This window comes from Histoplasma capsulatum (genome assembly GCF_000150115.1).
Source record: "Histoplasma capsulatum G186AR genomic scaffold supercont2.1, whole genome shotgun sequence".
NCBI lineage: Eukaryota > Fungi > Ascomycota > Eurotiomycetes > Onygenales > Ajellomycetaceae > Histoplasma > Histoplasma capsulatum.
Window position 1 is genome coordinate 1,230,717 of NW_025544801.1, and position 20,872 is coordinate 1,251,588.

The following is a 20,872-nucleotide window of genomic DNA, read 5'->3' on the forward strand; positions in this document are numbered from 1 at the left end:
AGAGCAAATTTGAATGACCCAAATATCAACCCACCTACCAACCGACTCACCAATCAATCAGTCATTCATTCAACCTCTAACAACTGGTACTTTCCCCCCTCCCCACGCGGGCCCTCATATTCCTCCAGCGCCCTCTCCACCGCCTCCATGAACCCCAGAACCTTCTCTTCCTCCCACCTCCTCCCAACAATCTGCACCGCAGTAGGCAATCCATGCATTTTCTCCGAGTCGTAATGCTTCCACGCACCCCGCGCAACCGCGTTATCCGCCCCAGCCACCTTCAATACGCGCTTATATGCATTCCGCTTCTGGCTGGCACTCTTTGTTGGCGACGGTTCGATCGCGTCAGCTATCCTATCCACGCGGCTGACGGGCATCACACCGCAGGAGTAATCGAGCAGATTCCAGAGGAAGGTGTAGCCGCAGGATGAAACGGCGTCTTTCATAGCGCCGTGTGGTAAAGCGGGTGTCGCATTGACGGGACACAGGATGAAGTCGTAGCTTTGTTCTGGTGAGCTCCACCATTTGTGCCAGGCGGTACGGAAGGCTTCGCGTTGGGCAACGAGCTTCCATAGTTCGGCGCTACTCTTGTGGCCGAAGTCCTTGAGTAGGTAGGCCCAGGTGCTGTCGCGTTTGATATAGCGGACGTAGAGGTAGTAAATGTAACGGAGGGGCCGAGGGAGTTGGGCGTATTTGGTTAGTTGGGCGGCGCCGGGATCGCTATATTCTCCAGCAAGGAAGTGGGAGTTAAAGGTCACGCAGCCGTCGGAGTTTAAGAGGAGGGAGGCGAGGCGAAGACCGATGAGCGGGCTGGCGGTTGCTGGCGGTGTGATGTTGATGAGGATGTGGCCAGCGGCGGAGAGGGCAGAGGCGGTAGTGTCGATGGCATGTGCGATGGCAGGCGTGGGTGGGACGACTCCTATTTCTGTTGTTAATATTATAATACGAATTGTTTCAAAGGTCATCACTGGGGCCAGGTACCATCAGACTTCATAACTCCAATCTTCAATTTCTTTGACCTTGCGTCCTTCTCCATCTCGTCTCTCCACGAAATCGGATGGACAGAATTATCGTATTTCCATGGCTGCATGCCAATGACTGCTCGAGTGAAATACGTCAAATCATTCAGCGTTCGTGCCATTGGGCTAAAGACACTCGGAACCCCTTCCTGTCCTGCCATGCTAGTGTTGATGCCAGCCTTTGGCCACCGACCAGTGCTGCAACGCAGGGAGTAAATCCCACTCCATGCTGCTGGTACACGGACAGATCCAGCAACGTCCGAACCGATACCTATCCGCCCACCCAATGCGAGTAGCGCGGCTTCACCTCCAGTAGAGCCGCCGGGAGAATACTGAGGGACATGGGGGTTCAAACAAGGGCCCCATACGGGATTATCAGATTCAAAAGATAATAATGTCACTGGCAAATTAGTTTTTGCATATGGAATTGCACCTAGAAAGGATGTTAGCCTGAAGAACCAACTTTGCCCATGCTGAAAGAAAAAAAATAAAAATAAAAATAAAAATTCCATAAGTTGTTACATACCCGCATCCTTCAACAACCGTACAACCCCTCCATCCTCTTGATATGGCTTATTCGCAAGCCGAGCGTAGCCCAAGCTGATATCAAAGCCTTTAACCTGCAATGAATCCTTTAATGAGACAGGAATACCCGCTAGGGGACCCTTGGGATTTATCTCTGATTTCGCCCACTCTTCAGCTTCTGGTAGCAGCAGTTCTGTTATGCAGTTTGTCTTCTCCTGCGCTTTCACTGCAACCTTGCCGTAAGTCTGTAGGATCTGGATTGGCGAGACGATACCCTTGTGCACATCTTGGACCAGCTCCTCAATGGGCTTATCGATTACGGATCTGTCGAAGGCAGTGAATGCAGAATGGTAGGCAGCTGGAAGACTGGCTATGCGCTGTGCGCGTTGCTCTCTTTTAAGGTTTCTGGTGGAGTTGATCAAGTTAGTTCCAAGCAGGGAAGTTCTCGGGGATGCGGGGTAGGAAGCTACCTTATTCGTCGCTGATGAAAGTACTCAAAGGGGGCCAACATGGCTGCTGTCCACAGTGAGGTTATATACTCTTATACAAAACAAAGTGTGCAAGTAAGGGGGATGAGGACGAGAGGAGGATTATAATACAGAGCTGCGAGCACAAGTGGACGTTGTGGGATGAAGGAAGCCCGGGATGATTGGATTGTGATGCGGGGAGACAGAGCTATTTGTAGGGCGCGGCTAATTGGGGCGCTAGGGAGCGCCAACTTAGCCGTTGGTTGGCTTGCTTTGCCGAGAATGGGCCGCCTCCGCATTTGGAGAAGAAATTGTAAAACGCAGTGCATTCCGATGTAGTAGTATTATCAATTATATTGACATCTAGTTCTGTCAGGAAGTTCGAAACAGGTACATGTACCTAGGTAAGATGTACACTATATGTGTGCAGTATAAGTACAGTGTGATGTTGATAATCTGGGGCAGTTCCTTGTTCCTGAACTTTGTTGTAAACTTTCTCCTGGCTCACTGAGAACATAGCTGAGTTCAATACGGGTTAACACCGTAATTGACCCTTTTGCTACACAGATTGAGGGAGGTCTTCTGTATAAGGGCACAAGTGCTACCTGCTATGTCCAGCCAGGTTCGCCAGCCATATTAACCATGGGCCCCCATCCGCTTCATACTTTTACTTTTTACTGGAATGATCCCCACGCCTCAAACTTTAACCATGCATCTATCTCGCTTGGGACTTATGCGACATGCTCTATCCTTGCGCAAAGAGGTGATCAAATATTGAGTCACAAATAAACAGCCAAAGACTACCAATATACTAGGCTCAATCCCCGCATTTCTAGAAGTTGGGAGATCCTACTTTTCTGCAACAGAGCAGAATGGATGGATTTCAACAACCATGTTCAGGGGCCTGCAATGATAATCACAGAACATCATGTTATCCCGACAAACTGCATCCCAATTGCGGTTTGTTTGTGATTCCCGACTCAGCGCTTATGTCAAAACCCACAAAAGAAGAAGCAACACAAAAATAGGAGAACTCCTAAACCCCAGTTCTGTCCTTCAGTTCTCCATTGGTTTCTGCAAACACTCACGCCACAACATTGGCTTGTCTTTCATCCCTTCAAGACAGTGACAAAGCCCAATCCTCATCAAAGGACACTCCTCCAAAGATGGAAGACGCGATACCCCTCCCCGTCGGGTACGATACCGTCTGCGGGAAAATCTCCTTGACTGCTGGGTACGAGAAGCACAAGGCAATCTTCCCTCCCAAGGTAGAGGCTGTTCGTGTTCTTGGGAACGTGCATGATCCAGTCAAGGGCACTCACCCGCGCAATGTCGGACGCTCCTCCATGCTCGCCGGTATCCCCTACTACGTGTTCGGTCAGGTAGCCAATGTTTCAACCGATGGTTACGCCTTTGGGACCGTTTCCAATGCAGTGGCCAGGGCACTTGAGCCGTTGACCGACCCTCTTCCCACCACGTACGTGTCCGTCGAGCGGAACGGCTTCATTCACCCGTTTCTCGGGCTGACTGAAAACGAGGTGAAATATCAGCATGATACTGGCATGCACATTATCATTTCGATCCAAGGCGGTATCTGTGAGGGAGAGCTGGGGAGTGGAAAGGGATGCGTCTGGTTTCAGAAGTTGATCCGCGAGAAGAAGGACGGGGTTACCATTCGTAACTATTACCAGGGAACCGGCGTGGCGCCTGTGAAGGTCGATGGCGTGACCGGCGAGCTGCTCAACAAACGCGTCTTTGGCGAGGATGTCCTATTCGAAAAACATGAACCCGCATTTGGTACTTTCTGTTCCGCCGTTGATAACCAGTGGTACTACCTATGGGGCAGGTACTGCGAGGACATCTATCTCGCTAGAGTTTCGCTTCTCCACCCTTTCGAAAGGGATTACTACCAGTTCTGGAACGGGTATTCATTCACTGGAAATATCAAGATGATAGCCCCAGTGCTGACGGGATATTCCCACGGGACAATCTATAAGACCAAGCTCTTTGGCCACACGTATAAGTGGGCATTCATCGGCAGCACTGACTGGGAGGATTCCGCTGTGATGATGGGCGCTGCCAACGATCCACAGGGGCCCTTTGAAATCACCCAAGTCGCCAGTGGAGAAAAGCTGCGAGAGACTGGAACATTTGCTGGTTGCGTTTACGCTCATCCATGGGCTTACGACGAGTCCCTTGGCGAGATTTTTGTGAGCTGGCGTGAGCAATGGCCTGGTGGGATCATTGGGGCAAAAGTCCAATTGCAAATGCGTGAGTAGATAGATAAACGCGATTTAACTGGTATTAGTATATAAATTACCAGAGAAATACTAACTGTTCTCAAAGTCCATCAGGGAGCCTTCTGGAAGGACATCTCCCTCGACAGCCTCCAGAGTAAGTCATCAGCCGGCCTGATTTTTCCACCCTTGAAAAAGAGAGATCATTAACTAGGCCAATTCACCTTCTAGCTTGCATCTCGACTCTCGCGAAGACCCGTAATGAGCTTGTGGATATTGCCAGTGCGCATGGCGTGTTTTGTAAGGATATTTCAAAAGAGAAAAACCCCCGCTAATTCAAACCAAAGTGCTCAGAAATTCTAACAAAAACAAACTCGTTTCTAGACGAGCTAGATACTAGGGGATACGGCAAAGTCAATATCAGGCTGTTGGGCGGATCCGCCAAAGCCGTCAACGACGCTGCGCTCGCAATTTGCAAACAGGTCGAAAACTGGGCCCGTCAGGCATTGGGAATCGAGGGGCGGGAGAGCAAGAAGACTTTTAAAAATGCGTTTGGCCTCATTGGGAAGCGCAAGAACAAGGAGAATAAGTAAAGGACAGAGGTATTCCGATGCCGGGTATTTGCCGCATGGCTCAAGGATCTGACTGAGGCTTTCGCGGGAGGACTCTATGAAATTATTGCGATTTTTTTTTTAATTTTTTTTTTTTCCTGCTTCTGTCTTTTTCTTCGTTTTCCCTTTTCTTTTTTTCACTTTTTCTCTTTCTCTTTCTTCTTTTCTTTTATCTGATTCTTTTTTCTTTTTTTTTTCTTTTTTGTCCTTGCAATGGGCCGGACGGTAATTATCAATGAATGGGGTTGCATGGAACGGTTGATGGTTTGCTTCGCGTGTTCAACGAAACCTCTCTTCTTTTGCTAATGCACCTAGTCTGTATGGAGTACCAACATATCTTATTAACAAAAAGCCAATAGGGTCATAAAATACCAAAAAAAGATAGCATATTCTATGAATTGGTGGTTTCCAGTGAGAGGGGTGATGGTGCAAAGATATAAAATTTAGCTCGGATGGAGGAACTGTGCTAACTAGCTTGTGGCTAGCTTCGTATTAATAATCACGATGGCAAAAAGGTCTCCGAATTTGACCATCACAACAGCTCAATATCAATCAAGAACCTCAACAAACTCGCAATCGTGCACCATTTGCTTGTTGCTGCTATATTCGGTCCATACATCCTTCTTATAAAAATCAGCAACTATGGCGAACTATCTCGCTTCAATCTTTGGAACTGAACAGGACAAGGTGAGTGACCTCCTTTACAAAATTATTCAGTCTACTTCCACAACCAATAGTAGAACCCTGAGCAAACAGTTCTGACATCCCAAAAAATCCAAAAATACAGGTCAACTGCTCTTTCTACTACAAAATCGGTGCCTGCCGCCATGGTGATCGATGTTCGCGAAAGCACGTAAAGCCTTCATACTCGCAGACGATCCTCCTGCCAAATCTGTACCAAAACCCGGCATATGACACCAAGAATAAAATGAACCCGAGCCAGCTGCAAAACCACTTCGATGCCTTCTATGAAGATTTCTGGTGTGAAATGTGCAAATATGGCGAACTTGAAGAGGTCGTAGTGTGCGATAATAACAATGACCGTAAGCTTTTTTGCCCTCCCCCCCCCCGGCTAGATTTTCCATGGATTGTGCTAATACCTGCAAATTTTTTTTCCCCCGCAAAATATCAGACCTAATCGGAAACGTGTATGCTCGATTTAAATACGAAGACTCAGCGCAGCAGGCCTGCGATGCGCTGAATTCTCGATGGTATGCGGCGCGACCCATATACTGCGAGCTATCCCCCGTCACCGATTTCCGAGAAGCATGTTGTCGGCTGAATAGTGGAGAAGGGTGTGTTCGCGGAGGGTTCTGCAATTTCATACATCGGAAGGAACCAAGTCCTGAGCTAGAGAGGGAGCTCGAGCTCTCGACGAAGAAATGGCTGAAGATGAGAGGGCGTGATGAACGGAGTGTGACCCGCAGTCCAAGCCCAGAGCCAACTCGGAGGAGGTATTGATGAATGCGTTATGTTGCCGTCGAATCGAATTGGTAGATGCTCTGCATTCGAGCGTAAGTGCATGGGGGTTTTGTCAGCGATTCAATAACTGGATCCTTTTGAGTTTTCAATTCTAGACCCTTGAGAGAATACCAAGGAGTCTATATTTTTTTAAAGTAAGGCGTTAGGGGGCGGGCGCGAATTGTTATTGCTTGTATATGAAATTATCCATTATATATCTTCTATGATTCCTTTGAATTTATTTTACGTTGTATATTACTTCACGTTTCCGCTCTGCACCTGTCGAATTCAGAGAAGAGGAAAAATTTTTCTTTTTCAATGTGTTGTTTAGTTAAATAATAGCAGGTGGTCAAGTCATCTTTGGGCTGTTCGATTATTGGGTGATATGTTCCGGGCGCTTTACCATGTAAAATATACGCTCAGCAACTCCGAAATCCTCAACCTATGATATCACCTCCGCCTCACGAAGTTTCCTGCCCCTGCTTGCTTCGCCCTCTCGCGATGTCTTGCGTCTCGGCCTCTGCCAGGCACAAACCTCGCCATGTGATCTCGTGACCCCACCGCAGCAACCTTGGAAGGTTGGCGTCAAAAACAGTCCAAGTCAAGGTATCCATGGCGAAATACGGGAGCTAAGTTTGGTTGGCGCCCACAGGGATCAAGTGTGCTGGCAAGTTAAGCTGGCGGGTTCAGCTATGAGTCGATGACACGACAATCACGCTTTTGTTAGGTCTCCCTTGACGTATGAAAACACGGGATATGTTGGGATATTTCGATCTCGGTGACCTTCACATCTGACCCGGGTGCATGACGCCAGTGAGTTACAAAGAAGAAACGATATGGCGATGGGCATGTGGGGCCATCGATCGAGATGTGCGGTCAGGGAACGTATTGGGCACTGTTTAACAGGAATATTAAATAATAAAAGCGGCTTGGTTGGTGCTTAGGCGGCATCCTGCAGCGTCTCCATTGGTTTCTGCAAACACTCACGCCACGGCCTGCACCACGGGTAATATATCTCCACGTTACTCCAATCTATTATCAGCGACGGCCGCGCCTCAGTTCAGCAACAACGTCACATCTGTGACGCTGCGGCGGGAATGATAAATATTCGCTTTCCCCCTTTATACCACAGCTTCCCGTTACGCCGTCGTTGCGGCATGACGGAATTATCCTTCTGTTTGGCGCCCTTTACTCCGCAATAACTAAGCATCCCACAAGCCATACGGCGCCAGTTGGCACCCGACCTTACTGACCCAAAACATACCAAAACTTCAAACCCGAGTGAGCGCTTATCTGCCTAAGTAACTCGGGCATAGCCGTGTTGGAGACCAATGGAATGGATATATATAGGCTTGACTATCGTTTCTGAAAGAATCTTCCTCAAGGAAACCGCTTCTTCAATATCAACATGTCTTCCTCACATAAGCCAGCGAGCAACTACTGGGGCTTCTTGATCCGGGCAGACAAGAGTGCCACTCCTTTATTTGAGCAACTCTGCCTTGGAATTGCGAAATTAATAGTAAGCCGTCCTCTCAACTCCAAGTTGAATCATACTAAGCCTTCGATCTTACAGTCAGAACTCCATCAGTCAAACACGGAGGATCTCGTCCCCGCGAATCTAGCCGCTTTCTACCGTGCAGTCGGAGGAAACTACGACAATATCTTCCTGCATACACCCCACGAGTCTCTGTCCTTCATATATCAATCTTTGGGGTGCTTTCATTCACTCCAACCAACGTCCGATCCCTTCAAACCACCATCTCTTCCAGCACTACGCCCCCATGGCTTCGTCCGCTGGCAGACGATCCAGCTACTTCTGTGTCCAGACGAGCATATCATATTTTTGCAACGAGCAGTGAAGAAATTTGACATTATCAACCCATCGGGTGGATGTGTATTCCCGAAAGTCATCCCAAAAGATTCTTTCCCTTCAAAGCCTGACCCGGACATGGTCAAGTGGCACGAAACCGTTAGCCAAAAATTGGAAGACGACTATAATGCGAAAGAACTAACGGGCACTTCGCGGCTTTCTGATCGCGATTTACAAAGTCGCAAAGCATGTGCCAAGTCTCAAGACGGTTTCGTGCCGGAAGAAATGCCTGACTATTTCTCTCGTCGAGGAAGTACCTGTCAAAGGCCAATCAGTTACCAGAGACAAACACCAGCAGCAGAAATTAGTTCCCCGTATAACATACGTTCTCATAAACGATCTGTCCCAGAATTCACCTCTCCACTCTCCACTGAACCGGAATTGAGACACGACTACATCGAAGAGGATTCAGTACCGATATATACCCGTACCAAAATCCATAGTAGACCAGTTTCACGAAAGAGACGCTCTCACCGTGGTCGATCATTAACGCCTTCCCCACGACGCCCGCAGACGCCATCTGAATCCTCGTCAGTGTCGGACGAGTTCGAGGAAGCTGTTCGTCATTCCAGATCACCAAGCCATCCCGAGGATGAGGACGATGACTATGAAAAGTTGTTCTCCACCCGCAATTCGCATGCCAGACGCCACTCACACGACGCCGCATACTCTTCAAGGAAAAGGTGGAATCAGTCCCCAGCACGCCGCCATCCCCAACGAGAAGACGCCATTCCACCAGATACAAACGAGGCTTACGATTACTACCCCCGCATTCCCAAATCTGCAGAATTCCGCTCCTACCCTGACGACTTGCGGCGCGTGGACTCACTCTCCCACTCATCCCGCAGACCAAAACAGCCCCTGCCACCCCCTCCGCCCGCACTCCCCGGGGCTAAATTCCGCGAATACATCTTCGACGAGGACGGCGGATACCCCAACTCCGCCCCCGCTTCGCCCATCAACCATCAACAGCATCAACATCACCCTCTCTACTACCGCACCACCTCTTCACGAATCCCGGCAACAGCACACAACTCAGTCCACACCTACCGCCAATACATACCCAGAATGGAAGCCGATCCACCTCTCCCAACCCGCTCGCTTTCAAGCAGGCGAAAGGCAAGTGTTAGTGCCAGCGCAGGCAGCCGTAGTGGCAGCAGCTCAGAGCGAGCTCGCGCAATGTCCATAAGCGGGAAGCCACTGGTACATTTGCGCGTTAATCAAGCCATGCAGCCATTGACAAGGCGGCACTGATATTTTCAATCGCAATGGGCATGACTTAAACCGCGTTATGAACGGAGAGAATGACTCACCCCTATTCTCGCCTATTTATTCTAGTTTGGTTGTTTGTTTTTTCCACCCTCCCTTTAAACTCGCCTCTCATGTTTGCCTTGTGGTTTTTGGTGTTGTTCATGCCTTATCCTCTCATCGGCAAATTTATGGATCCCAGCTCCGAAAACCGAAGCCCTAAATAGAGCTATCTTAGTCTCTCCGCGTCACGTCGGTGTTTCAGTGATCCCTTTGAATCTTTTCGTTTCTTTTTGTCCCCTCACTCTTCTGGTGATTTTGACAGTACTAACATCGACGGAGTTCACGTTATCAATTTCTTTTTTCGAGCTTTTCCCACTCCATCCGTCTTTCTTGTCTTGTTTCGTTCTGAACGGCTTTTTATTCCCCCTCCCTGACGAAATTTATGACATATCATTATGATGTAACTGAAATCTATACATATATATATACTTATACACGTCTATGAGCATTATTTATTAAGTAATTTTCTATTTACTTTCTTGACCTGCCTGACGATGTGCTCTTATGTCATCTTCTATTTGTTATTACTGGATTATGGGATAGATAACATATTGTTGTTATCTCGCAAATAGCTTCAAGTGACCAATAAAACATACCTTGAGGAGGGATTTTGCATCCTCCATGCCTCAATAGACCATCACAATCCAGAGGAGAGCACAACAGACGAATTATCAAAGGGGTAAATAAGTCACTATTACATGACTCTAATTCGTGTCCAATGGCTATGGCACCAAGTGATTATGAAAAAGCCACTAGAAAAGAGAGAGAAAAGAAAAAGAAAAAGAGACAAATGTGTCCTGATATGCTAAAAAAAAACTAACTATGCCTTCCGGAATCAAATCATAATGCATGCATCATATTATAAACTTGTAAGATGCTCCCAACCCAATGATAATTAAGTCGTTAAGCCACATCACAAGGAGGCAAACAAACAAACATAATAGAATAGAATCGTCTTATTGCTCCAAATTCCCTTACCTAAACCCCTCAAAAAATACAAACCACCCACCAAGGAGCCCCAGCCACATCGCAATTCCCACCGCATTCATCTCCTCCATTGTCATCATCATCAACCACCAATTATTCCTCAAACTATTACTTGCGCTCGTCTTACTGCCACGACTGCCCTCCAAAACTTCCCGGACCCTAACACACAACAACCTCATCTCTGTCAGCTGTCTCTTCATAATCACAGGGCCCACGAGAACCTTCGGATCGACAGAGTATCCCATCATGAAGATGGGTTGTGTGCGGGTAAGAGCGGCATCGTAGGCCGAGTAGTCTGTGGGTGAGTGTTCCTTGGTGGTGGCGGAGTAGTATTGGGCAGCGACGGTGGTGTTGCGGGTCAACAGGCTCTCATCTTTGCGCTGGAAGTAGCTTATAATATCTGATTTCATGTGAATGGAGTGGTTAGGAAGGGCCCTTTCTTTTGTTGCTGGAGAGTTGCGTTTACTATTTGGGGAGAAAAGACTTGAGAGAAACCAACTCACCCTGCCACGACGTCCCGGGAAGCCCCCCACATGGCGACGAACGATAATTACCCTGATTCATATCCTCAACCTTGCGCGCAAAAAGCTCTTTCATCTTCTCAATCTCCGCCCTTGGGAAAATATTCCGACAGTCTCCCGGATCATTCTGATTAACAGTGACCATCTTCAAGAGCAACACACACACGTTCCGCTGATGCGTCGGACCATAGATATCCACGTCGAGAGGTATATCTAGCGTGAAGACCTGATTCGTGGCATGTAAGCTGCCATCGCCGCTCCCAAACTGAACTTCCGTGACGTTAGTTGTCCATGTCCAGTTTTTGGGCGTTTCTGTTGATGTTCCATGACTGTTTTTACGTCTGAGGAGGGCGCGGTCGTCTAAGTGCATGCCTTCGAAAGAAAATACACCGGTGGCATTGGGGTGGGAGGCTGCTTTTGAATATTCGGACCCCGGGGGACAGCATCCAGTGTGTATGTTGGTGAAGACAGGATCGTCCTTCTTTGCGGTGGCGTGCGTGACGAGGTATGATGTGGAGAGGAATGGGAGGAGGAGCGTGGTTGATGATGGTAATTTCATGCCTTTTGACGTGGATATATGATATGACTATTCGAAGGTGAAAATGAGGGGGCGGAATGGGCGAAATGTTATCAATTGATTAGGTGCTGAGAGCGGCATTCTAAGGTTGTGCGTAAAAGGTGAATTAGAAGCCGAATCAAAACAATGGAGGCATAATAATAGGTGGTTCGCACACAGAAGAAAAAGCAACTCTCACAAAATAGTTTTAAGGGCCTTCGCAGATGTCTCGACTTTCTTGCAGGATTTTTGCAGAGAATAAGGTGAATGCTTGATGCACAAATCGTACTTTTTTTTCTTCTCAAAACTAAAATATGGTAGGATTAAAAAGTAAGTGGAAATGAGATAAATCCCAGAGGGATGGTTATTTCGCGTCGCGCCCTGTCAGGGCTGAACAAACGTTGGAACGTCCGAACTCAATTAGGAGATCGCAGGCCCCTCAAGCAATCCAAGGATCTCCTTGGCGCGGTCCAAATAAAAAATAGCATTTCTCCCTCTTTCCTGCTGTGACACAAAATCTTCCGCACGAGTTCGAGTTTTGATTGACAGGTCCAGTACGGAGTACTTTCGGGACTTCGAGAAGAGGCGGGGCAAAAAATGGAAGATGAATTGCCGGCTCTTGCCCCCGCTAGAGAAGTCCACGCGGTATAACACCACAAAATATTTGGGTCCGATGCCTAAATCTTAGCTGTCAAGCATAGTTTCCACCATAAAAGCCGTTCGTGGTGGAGATTTTCCAAATTAATTAAATTTCCAGGTCCTTGCACGCGCTCTGTTCCGAAATTCCGTATACGGTATATAAAGGACGACCCAAACTCTTTGAGAACCTTGGGTGTGGAGCAGATCGGCTCAGTCGGACGGACTCTTCAGAAAAGTACCAACATGCCGCCGTTTAACAACGCTGCATAGAGGTCCCTCGCCCCTGCTATCATCCTATTAGCTATTCCATAAAACATCAACGCAACAGCGGTTGACATCCGGTATACAGCACATGTCCAGCATAATGTGCATGCACGATAACATCCCCAAAGACGGGAAATTAAATCAGAACTCAAAAATAAAAAAGAAAGAGAAAACCATGGCACAGGAGCCAGGGGTTCCGTTGGATCAACCAAGGAAACAGAAAAGTCAAAAACGGAGCAAAAAAAAGAAAAAGGATGCGGCTTGCACATCGAGAGTTGGGATAACGATCCAGCATGCAGCATGCAAGCCCGATCAGATACAACTGGCGGGTGGAAAGTGCCGGGCCAGCTTGACAGCTGTTCGAGCAGGTTGGCGACGTTGGAAAGACGATGTGGGCTGAGTGGCGATGGTTGAGATGTTGGACAGCGCACGTGATTGGGCACGAAGGACCCGCTGAACTTTTTAGCCGCATTTTTGTAAGACTCCAGCTTCATTGCAGCTGGCGAGGAGCTCTGAGGAGAGAAGACTCGGAAAAAGAAAACAGGCTCAAAAATAGAGTTTGCATGAAGGGTTTTGTTTGTCATAACTACTCCTTCTTGGCTTATGGCTCTGCAACATTGTTTCAGCACGGTGACGGGCCTGGTCGTCGGCATCCAAATACCCTTTGAAGCTACGTACCTATCTCCATGAAGATAGACCCAAACCAGGAGATGGATGACGCTCCGCTTCGAACCGCAATGGCGATAGTCTGTGTACCCTCCAGTGAACGTCATACGAGCAGAGCGGGCAATCAACCGAGCAATAGCGGTTACCAACAAACACCTTCCCCTTCCCTTCCCTTCTAACTAACAAGGCAACGGGCAGATAGACAAGTCGATCTCATCTGGCATGTAAAAGAAGATGATGAAAGCTTGTCGCCATTCATTCATTCGTTTCGCCGGGTCCCTCTAACTATTGATCACCTACTTGACATAACATCAACTCAATCTAGATAACTTACATCCTGTATTACTATTTTCTTCCTGCGCTTTCCTCTATTTTTTGAGACGCCGAGTCGTCTTCGCTTGACGGCCAGGCGCGTCGGAGCGCATATCTTCCATCCATCCATCCAAATGCGCATTGTAACCTAAATCTCACTCAGACGCCTCAGCGGAGATTCTCGCGGCGGGGGGATGCTCCGAAACGGTAGCATCCAGATCACTCGATCCATTTACCTCATGCACAAAACAACAACTCTTCTTAATTGGAGCCCATGGGTTTTCTTAACACAATTTAACGCTAGATGTATATTTCGGGAAACCCACGCTGTTGACGAAAAATTCTCCGCAGGCGTCCCTCTCCCTTGTTTGCAAATCCGTCACTTTGCAAGAATTCACTCTCCTCGCTTGGTTGCTCAACTGCCCAACTGGCTTAATTGCTCAACGCTCCATCTACATACATATACTACTTCATACTTTTTCTTTGATTTATCAACGGGAAAAAGAGAGATGGGAGCGGGCGGGAAGGGGGAAGGGGAGAGAAGAACAAGCTCTACCTGAAGATCCCGCAAACTAAAAGAAAGTTTTTTTTCTGCAAGTAATTAGCAATAGAATTATGGAAGAGAAGGAATGCAACGCGGCGGTCAAACACCACGGAAAAGGGGAGGGGAAAAAATAAAGGGGGGTAATAAAGGGGAAATGTTGGGGGGTTTGGATTAGGTTTGTCCCCTCTACTACCAGCATGGCGCTGGTTGGTGATCAAGCTCTTTTGCTCCAGTAGCCTAACAGAAAAAAAGAAGAAGAAGAAGAATAGGATGGATTAAGTTGGATAAATTAAGGATCTGGTTGCTTGCTCTTTAAAACTAGTATAGTAACTAAACTTTGACAACAGCCGCAAAAAGTGAAAGCAAGATAGGATAGAAAAACCAACATTTAAAGCAAACTAAAAAACAACAATCCAGCCCTACTAAGACCAGGTTTTAGTTTTCAAAACGCCCAGTTTTGTTTTGTTGTTTCATCAAACAAATGTGAAAAAAAAATAAATAAAAATAAAAATAAAAAGTTCATGCCTGGCTCGGCTCCTGAAAACATCCCTCAGGCGATGAAAATGAAAAAAATATATATAAAAATGAAAAAATTTGCGGATCCGACTTTCTTGTGTTTCGATGAGTGGAAAGGGACGACGCGCGACGTGCGGGGGAACGGTCTTCATGGTTATTATTAACATTATCAAAGCCTCGATTCCTTCTTCTTTTCCAACTGCTTCTTAGTGTTCCAAGATCCTCAAACTTCCCTGCACAACGACGTTCTCAAGAACGGAGCCGGGGGGGATATCAATGGTGCTCCCCTCCGTCGCCACGATAATCACAGTGCCCTTCATCGTCACACCACGACCTAGATTGACCGCGCCGCTGATCGTCAAGTGATCGAGCTCCAGGATCCGCGGGATGCTGGGAATCCGCTTCTGGAAATCGGAAACCTTTTTGAAATCACTTCCTAGTTTGATTAGTGGCGCGCCGCCGAAACGGTTGGGGTCCATAACCAGCTGCCCGTGCTGGAGCGTATACAGGTCAGACTTGACCAGCATGAGATCGGAGCAGGTCTTGACAGGCAGGAAGCGGCGACGCGGGACGTTGACGCCGTGAGCGTTTTTGAAGTGGCGGATCGCGGCGCCGACGGCGGTTTCGAGTTGGATGATGGAGATGTCGGCCTCGCCTTTGCGGTCTGCGGGGATGGACTTGTCGTTGGGTATGATTTCCATTTCGAGCTCGTTGTGCTCCACGACACGCTTGATGGCGCGCAGGTTCATCCAGATGTTGTTGGTGTTGAAATATTTGAATTTCTTGATGGATTTGAATTCGTTCACATGCTCCTTGGGCACCTGGGCGATTTCGAGCAGGCGGGCCCGGCCCTCGTAGTCGATGATGGTACCGCCCTTGACGTCGGCTTTGGTCTTGTCAGTTAGTTCCATGATATATTCGGCCTTGTTCTTCACCATGTGTTCCAGAATCCGCATGTCGACGACAGCACCCAGGTTGTCCGCGTTGGAAAGGAAAACAATCTCCACTCCTCGGTCCAAGAGCTTGTCTAACGTCCCAGAGTTATAGAGTGACTCGAAAACGTCACCATGACCGGGGGGGTACCAGTCCGTAATGGGGGCCTGGTAGCTTTTGGGGGCAGGCAATAATGAATCCTTGAGAATGCGGGGATATCGAGATTGGTTGAACGTCAGGATGTCAATGTTGTGTCCCTCGTACTTTTTGATAATCGACTGGGTGTCCTCGTCGGTATTGAAGGAGTTCATAAGCACAAACGGCACATTAACGTTGTACGTGCGGTTCAGGTATTCGATCTGCCGGACAGACAGGTCCAGGAAGGACATGCCCTCTCTAACCTCGATGACGGATTTGGGTCCAACACAGCCCATCGACGTCCCCAAGCCACCATTCAGCTTGATCACTGCCAACTTCTTCAAAAAATCGACTGAAGCCGAGTTCCCCAGTTCACTGTACTCGACGACTTGGCTTGGTTGTGGGGGGGCAATGCGATCCCAGGACAGGACATTGCCTTTTGCCTTGTCGTTTAGGTATCGTCGAAATAGAGAGAAGAAGTTGTCCATCTCTGCTTCAAAACGCTGCTTTTCCTTGGGATCCGTGACGGTATCGGCGAGGGCATTGAGGGCATTGCGCATCTGTGATGCTGCAACGTTTGTAGATGCATTCTCGAAGGCCTTGACATCGCGGTCACCACAGTCACCATCAGTCAGCCGGGAGTGCTCCTCAGGGGGAACTGGGATTTCCATTATAGTTCAAATAAAGAGATAGATAGATGGATAGACAATCCAAAGCAAGCTGCAGCACAAAGTTGGGATAAACTGATACATGCTGTATGCTCAAGAGATAAGTCGAGATCGAAATTCAAACTTCAACATGTTAAATAGGTAAAAGGAGGACTGCCCATTCCCCCTCCGCCCCTATTCCAGAAGCTTCACATTCACTCTCTCACCAACAATCGAAGCCGTTGGACAAGGAGTGAACGAAGTAAACAAATCTCGACAATTGAACTCATCTTGCACGGCTGAAATAGGAGGAAACAAAACAAAGCAAATCTGACCATGTGCTTACCATATGAGACTGAGACTTTTCATGACGCTTTCTCTCAAAGGGGCTTTCTGTGGCGGTCCCCGCGTCTGGCCTTGGGGACCGAAGATGAGATGGAATTGCCCTGTTCGCCATGACAGACCTTTTAATTCAGGAATCGACAAAATTGAAGAATACCAAAGAAGAGCGACAAGGAGACAGACGACGGGATCTGGAGGGGCTCAATGGAGGTTTGCAACTGTCAGTGGGCGCAACAGAGAAGAGTTGGGGCCAAGAGAGGGGCAAAAAGCGGTGATGTCGTTGGTTGTGTTTCGTGTTGGGGAGAGAAAAACAGGTTGGCGCGTCGTTGGTGGGGATGATTGCTGCCCAGCCCAGGCCCAGGGTTCTGGAACAACGAGTGTCAACACCGTCAAGTCGCCAACCACGTCCAGCAATTTGGAACAACGACAGCCACTTGTCCGCTGCAAGCTCCCCACCAAGGGCCGGTGTGGGCCGATGGAGCGCGCACAGCAGGAGGAGGACCTAGGTTTGCTGGGTAGGAGGTCACTTGGGCCAACTGTGCAAGCTTTGAGGGTTCTTCCTTTCTGTCTTGCTTGCTTGCTTTTTTTAGCCGCCGTTGCAAGAATTTACTTACGCGGTGACTACTTTCTTAGCTTTATAATTATTTTATTGATGACCGCTTTCGACAATTCGTCTTGTTCCAGGGAGTTTCCACACAAGCACGAAGAAGTCGGAAAAACACGGGGATTGAAACTCAAATAGAAAAGGTACCATGTCAGGGCAGAAGATGGAAGCCGCTGGAGAAGAAGAAGACTTGAAGAGGTATTTCAATATACTAGAATTGTCACTGGTCAAGGTGATATATTCGCCACGGCCTGGACGCCACTGGTTATTGCAAACGGAAGCGGGTAGGGTGTTATTTTCGAGCGACGGCATCAAGCTACCCCTTTTTATTCTCTCTCACAGGCATATCTAACGGGTACCCAGGTTCTCCCAAAGTTTAATAACCTGAAACGGACCTCCGCTTCGTTGACGAGTCCGTACAAGAAACCGTTGAAGGCTTCTCTTCCTATATATCCCTCTACGGAGTACGGAGTAATCTGTACTCTGATAAAAAACACCAGGAGCTGAGCTGTCATCGATGGTTCTGGCAGCTGCCAGCATGATTCTCGCCCTCAATAGCCCCTCGCTCCCAGAGCATACCCAGGTAGGGTACCATCGTGCGCTCAGGATCGTTCCCCTGCTGCTGGGCTCTGGTTGAGAGAAAATTTTTAAGACAAACCCCAATGAAGATCCTCCTGGATACACTTTTTTTCCCATTCAAATTTGAATTAGAGACAAGCCCCATACTAAGTTCACAAATGTAATTCCATTAAATTCAACGATCAATACTGAATGTCTCACACCCTGTCCTGTTATCAGCTGACCCAGTGTGCCAGATGTGCCATGGTCTATCGATTCTTTGATTCACCCCATCCATCTTCTAACAAATCATGGGGCTAACATCCGGCGTAATGGATGGTCCAAACGTGGCGAGGGGAGCAGAGCTCCGTTCTTCACCACATTCAGATACAACCATATCCGTAGGGAAATAAGGGATCCCCATTGTCTGCTTATTGCGGGTTCTGGCGGGCAGGAACTGGCCTGGAAGGCAGTCTGCCAGCGAAGTCCAGCACTCAGATCTCAATTCTATGGACTTTAACTTCCCAACACAGTAAAGCCATTGTCATATTAGATCAAGTCTGTTCCGAAAAACTGTCCTGATCCGATCGACGCGGAGGAAGATGGGCGGGCTGTCTCCTTTGGATTTCTGGGTGGCCCAGATACTTGTAACTAGTCAACTAACTAGGAATTAGGGTTAATACTCAGCCCTAGCCGTTCTCGTGGCTGACTTTTTGGCACGAAGTTTTTTTTTTTTTTTTTTGGTCCTTGTTCGTCAAAACATAAAATAAAATAGAAGAAATTAAAAGTTAAAAAATTCTGTCGCCAATCAATCTACTACTCTCAGCTCGAATCAACAGATTTTTCAGAAAGGAATCACATCCGATGTACAAATCGTTTCATGCAAGGGCCATATTAAACATCAAATATATAACTATCCTGACTCTCGCTCAAGAACCCGCCTCGCCTGTTCTGAACGGGTGGCTAGAGCTTTGAACGTTTGTTAGTCGCTCTTCAGAGCTCCCTGCCTGCAATTAAGCAAATGTCAGCATTTCCTTTGATTCCCGTTACCTCCACAATTATCCCCTCTCAGCACAAATGGCAATTTTGGTACTGGCCTTTTCTGTTCTTTTTAATCATCACGGCGGCTTTTGCTAATTTGTCTCTCACCTCAAGGCGGGCTGGTACAAACCAAACCTAATCTAAAAAAAAGTCCCGAATCTTGACCGCGAAACACACAATGACGCAGGCCACCAAACCCCAAGATCCTGAACCAAAGCAGAAACCAACACCCAGTCGTCGCTGGGTGAACTCGCCAAACTGGCGAGTAAAGCGCCTGGAAAATCCAGGACCAGACACTGTCGATGATGGACCTACGGAGCGAGAGCCGGATTTCAATCGCGGCCCAATGACGCACCGGGGAAACCATTCCCAAAATCGGAACTGGAACAATAACAATAATCGGACTCATAATCATAATAATAGCATCAATAATGGCCGTGAAGGGTCAAAGCCGTCCACACCTGTCAAGTCTCCTCGTAGAGACCATGGCAATACCGATTCCCCAACCATGAACTCCTTTTCCGAGGGCAGGAGACTGTATGTAGGCAATATGCCGTACATGGCGAAGAAGAAAGATGTAGAAGCTCTTTTCACTGAAGGCGAGACGGTTTACAATGTGTAAGCATAACCTTCTTTCTTCTCCTCTTCAGAGCCCTCCTACAAGCCCTTTCTTTGCTCAATTGGGGTCCTTTGCAATCAGCGGCCATGGTTAACCGCCCTCCACAGCGAGCGCGTCGACATATCAATCGATCCCTTCACCGGGCGAAACCCTTCATACTGCTTCGTGGAGCTGGAATCAAAGGCGCAAGCTGACTTAGCTATGGCGGAACTGAACGGGAAAGACATGCTGGGCCGCCCTGTGACAATCAAGCCAGGTATCCCGAAGTCGTCCAAGGAGCCACTTTTTGGACGAAGGGACCAGACCAAGATGACCCCAGAGAAGCAGCCGCCCAGATTCGCCTTTGAACGGTGGGAGCGGTCCGATGCCGCAAGCCACTGGTATGATTATAGCGCGCAGGGTCGCCGGCTGTTCGTTGGCGGCCTGCCCAGAATGCCTGACCAGCCGACGGCCGATTATGAGATACGGAAATTGTTTTACGGGTTCAATGTGTATGTGCGACATTATTAGCTTATTGTATCCCCAATTCCCCCTCGTTTTGTGTCTTTCCTTTTTGTTTCTCCCTTCAATTTTCGGTTATACTCCACACCAAACCACCCTGCTGAAGAACATCCCCTCCCCCAAAATAAAACAAAACAGCGAGGCAATCAGCAAAGTCATCTCCCCGCACCCCTCCAAACGCTCCCAGCCAGGAAACCATTACTACCTCTTCGTCGACCTCGCCTCCTCCAACGAAGCCGAGCGTGCTATCGACGCCCTTAGCGGCGTCAGCGCCGTCTGGGGTAGCCGCGTCCACATCCACAAGGCCCGCGGTAACTCGCACAAACCCGCTGAGCGGGACCGCTGGGAGGAGAAGCGCAGGAAGGGGGATCAGCGGGAGGCGGATGGAGATGGCAATGGCGAGGACAGTGGTGATGGGGGAGACGTCCATGGCACTGGCAATGGCGATGGTGCTGCTGAATCTGCGCCCCAACCAACGCGGTCACGGTGGGGTCCCCCCGCTGGGTTTGAAGATGAGGCTGCGGTGTCTGCGACTCGGATTGCGCGTGCGGAGTCACCTCCATAGCGACAGCATGGTAGTGCGTGCATGCATGGTTCATAGCTAAACACTAATATCCCAGACCTAATCAATGATCATAACAACGAGTTATCTTTTTTTTTTTTTTTTTTTTTTTTTCACTCTCCTCTAAGTGCCCTCTACTATCCTTGCTGGGTTCCCTAACCCACCCTTATAGATAGCGATGAATTGATGTTGTCTTTCTTTTCTTTTCCTTTCCTTTCCTTTCCTTTCCTTTCCTTTTTAGGTTTTAAGAAGCCTTTCCCCTTTATGCATATCGAAAGGGGGTTCGTTCGAATCGTTGCAACTCCTTTTTATGGTCCACTGGATTTGACGAACATGATATACGCATTGTTTGCTACTGTGGGCCATCGTATTTCTGCATCTACATTAGCGATGCTAAACCTGTTAAACCTGGGGACTTCAG

The 20,872-nt window shown here is 48.2% G+C and overlaps 7 protein-coding genes across 7 annotated transcripts; 4 read left to right on the forward strand and 3 right to left on the reverse strand.

Moving 5' to 3' along the window:
* Window positions 1-65: 65 nt before the first annotated feature.
* On the reverse strand, window positions 66-2,055 carry HCBG_00384 (amidase; the record flags this gene model as incomplete). The annotated part of the gene is made up of 4 exons (XM_045427434.1): window positions 66-919; window positions 982-1,452; window positions 1,546-1,949; window positions 2,015-2,055. The coding sequence occupies 4 exons, from the start codon at window positions 2,053-2,055 to the stop codon at window positions 66-68; spliced, it is 1,770 nt and encodes a 589-aa protein (XP_045291409.1).
* Window positions 2,056-3,177: 1,122 nt separating this feature from the next.
* On the forward strand, window positions 3,178-4,841 carry HCBG_00385 (uncharacterized protein; the record flags this gene model as incomplete). Its single annotated transcript, XM_045427435.1, has 4 exons — window positions 3,178-4,282; window positions 4,358-4,405; window positions 4,480-4,548; window positions 4,633-4,841. The coding sequence occupies 4 exons, from the start codon at window positions 3,178-3,180 to the stop codon at window positions 4,839-4,841; spliced, it is 1,431 nt and encodes a 476-aa protein (XP_045291410.1).
* A 660-nt stretch (window positions 4,842-5,501) lies between these two features.
* HCBG_00386 (splicing factor U2AF 23 kDa subunit) lies at window positions 5,502-6,555 on the forward strand (the record flags this gene model as incomplete). Its single annotated transcript, XM_045427436.1, has 3 exons — window positions 5,502-5,546; window positions 5,647-5,902; window positions 5,992-6,555. The coding sequence occupies 3 exons, from the start codon at window positions 5,502-5,504 to the stop codon at window positions 6,318-6,320; spliced, it is 630 nt and encodes a 209-aa protein (XP_045291411.1).
* Window positions 6,556-7,728: 1,173 nt separating this feature from the next.
* HCBG_00387 (uncharacterized protein) lies at window positions 7,729-9,444 on the forward strand (the record flags this gene model as incomplete). The annotated part of the gene is made up of 1 exon (XM_045427437.1): window positions 7,729-9,444. The coding sequence occupies one exon, from the start codon at window positions 7,729-7,731 to the stop codon at window positions 9,442-9,444; it is 1,716 nt and encodes a 571-aa protein (XP_045291412.1).
* Window positions 9,445-10,284: 840 nt separating this feature from the next.
* HCBG_00388 (uncharacterized protein) lies at window positions 10,285-11,769 on the reverse strand (the record flags this gene model as incomplete). Its single annotated transcript, XM_045427438.1, has 3 exons — window positions 10,285-10,888; window positions 10,992-11,668; window positions 11,742-11,769. The coding sequence occupies 2 exons, from the start codon at window positions 11,566-11,568 to the stop codon at window positions 10,476-10,478; spliced, it is 990 nt and encodes a 329-aa protein (XP_045291413.1).
* Window positions 11,770-14,267: 2,498 nt separating this feature from the next.
* On the reverse strand, window positions 14,268-16,853 carry HCBG_00389 (UTP-glucose-1-phosphate uridylyltransferase; the record flags this gene model as incomplete). Its single annotated transcript, XM_045427439.1, has 2 exons — window positions 14,268-16,176; window positions 16,571-16,853. 2 exons carry the CDS (start codon window positions 16,679-16,681, stop codon window positions 14,713-14,715), a joined length of 1,575 nt encoding a protein of 524 aa, XP_045291414.1.
* A 2,094-nt stretch (window positions 16,854-18,947) lies between these two features.
* HCBG_00390 (uncharacterized protein) lies at window positions 18,948-20,454 on the forward strand (the record flags this gene model as incomplete). Its single annotated transcript, XM_045427440.1, has 3 exons — window positions 18,948-19,387; window positions 19,496-19,879; window positions 20,028-20,454. 3 exons carry the CDS (start codon window positions 18,948-18,950, stop codon window positions 20,452-20,454), a joined length of 1,251 nt encoding a protein of 416 aa, XP_045291415.1.
* Window positions 20,455-20,872: the final 418 nt, after the last annotated feature.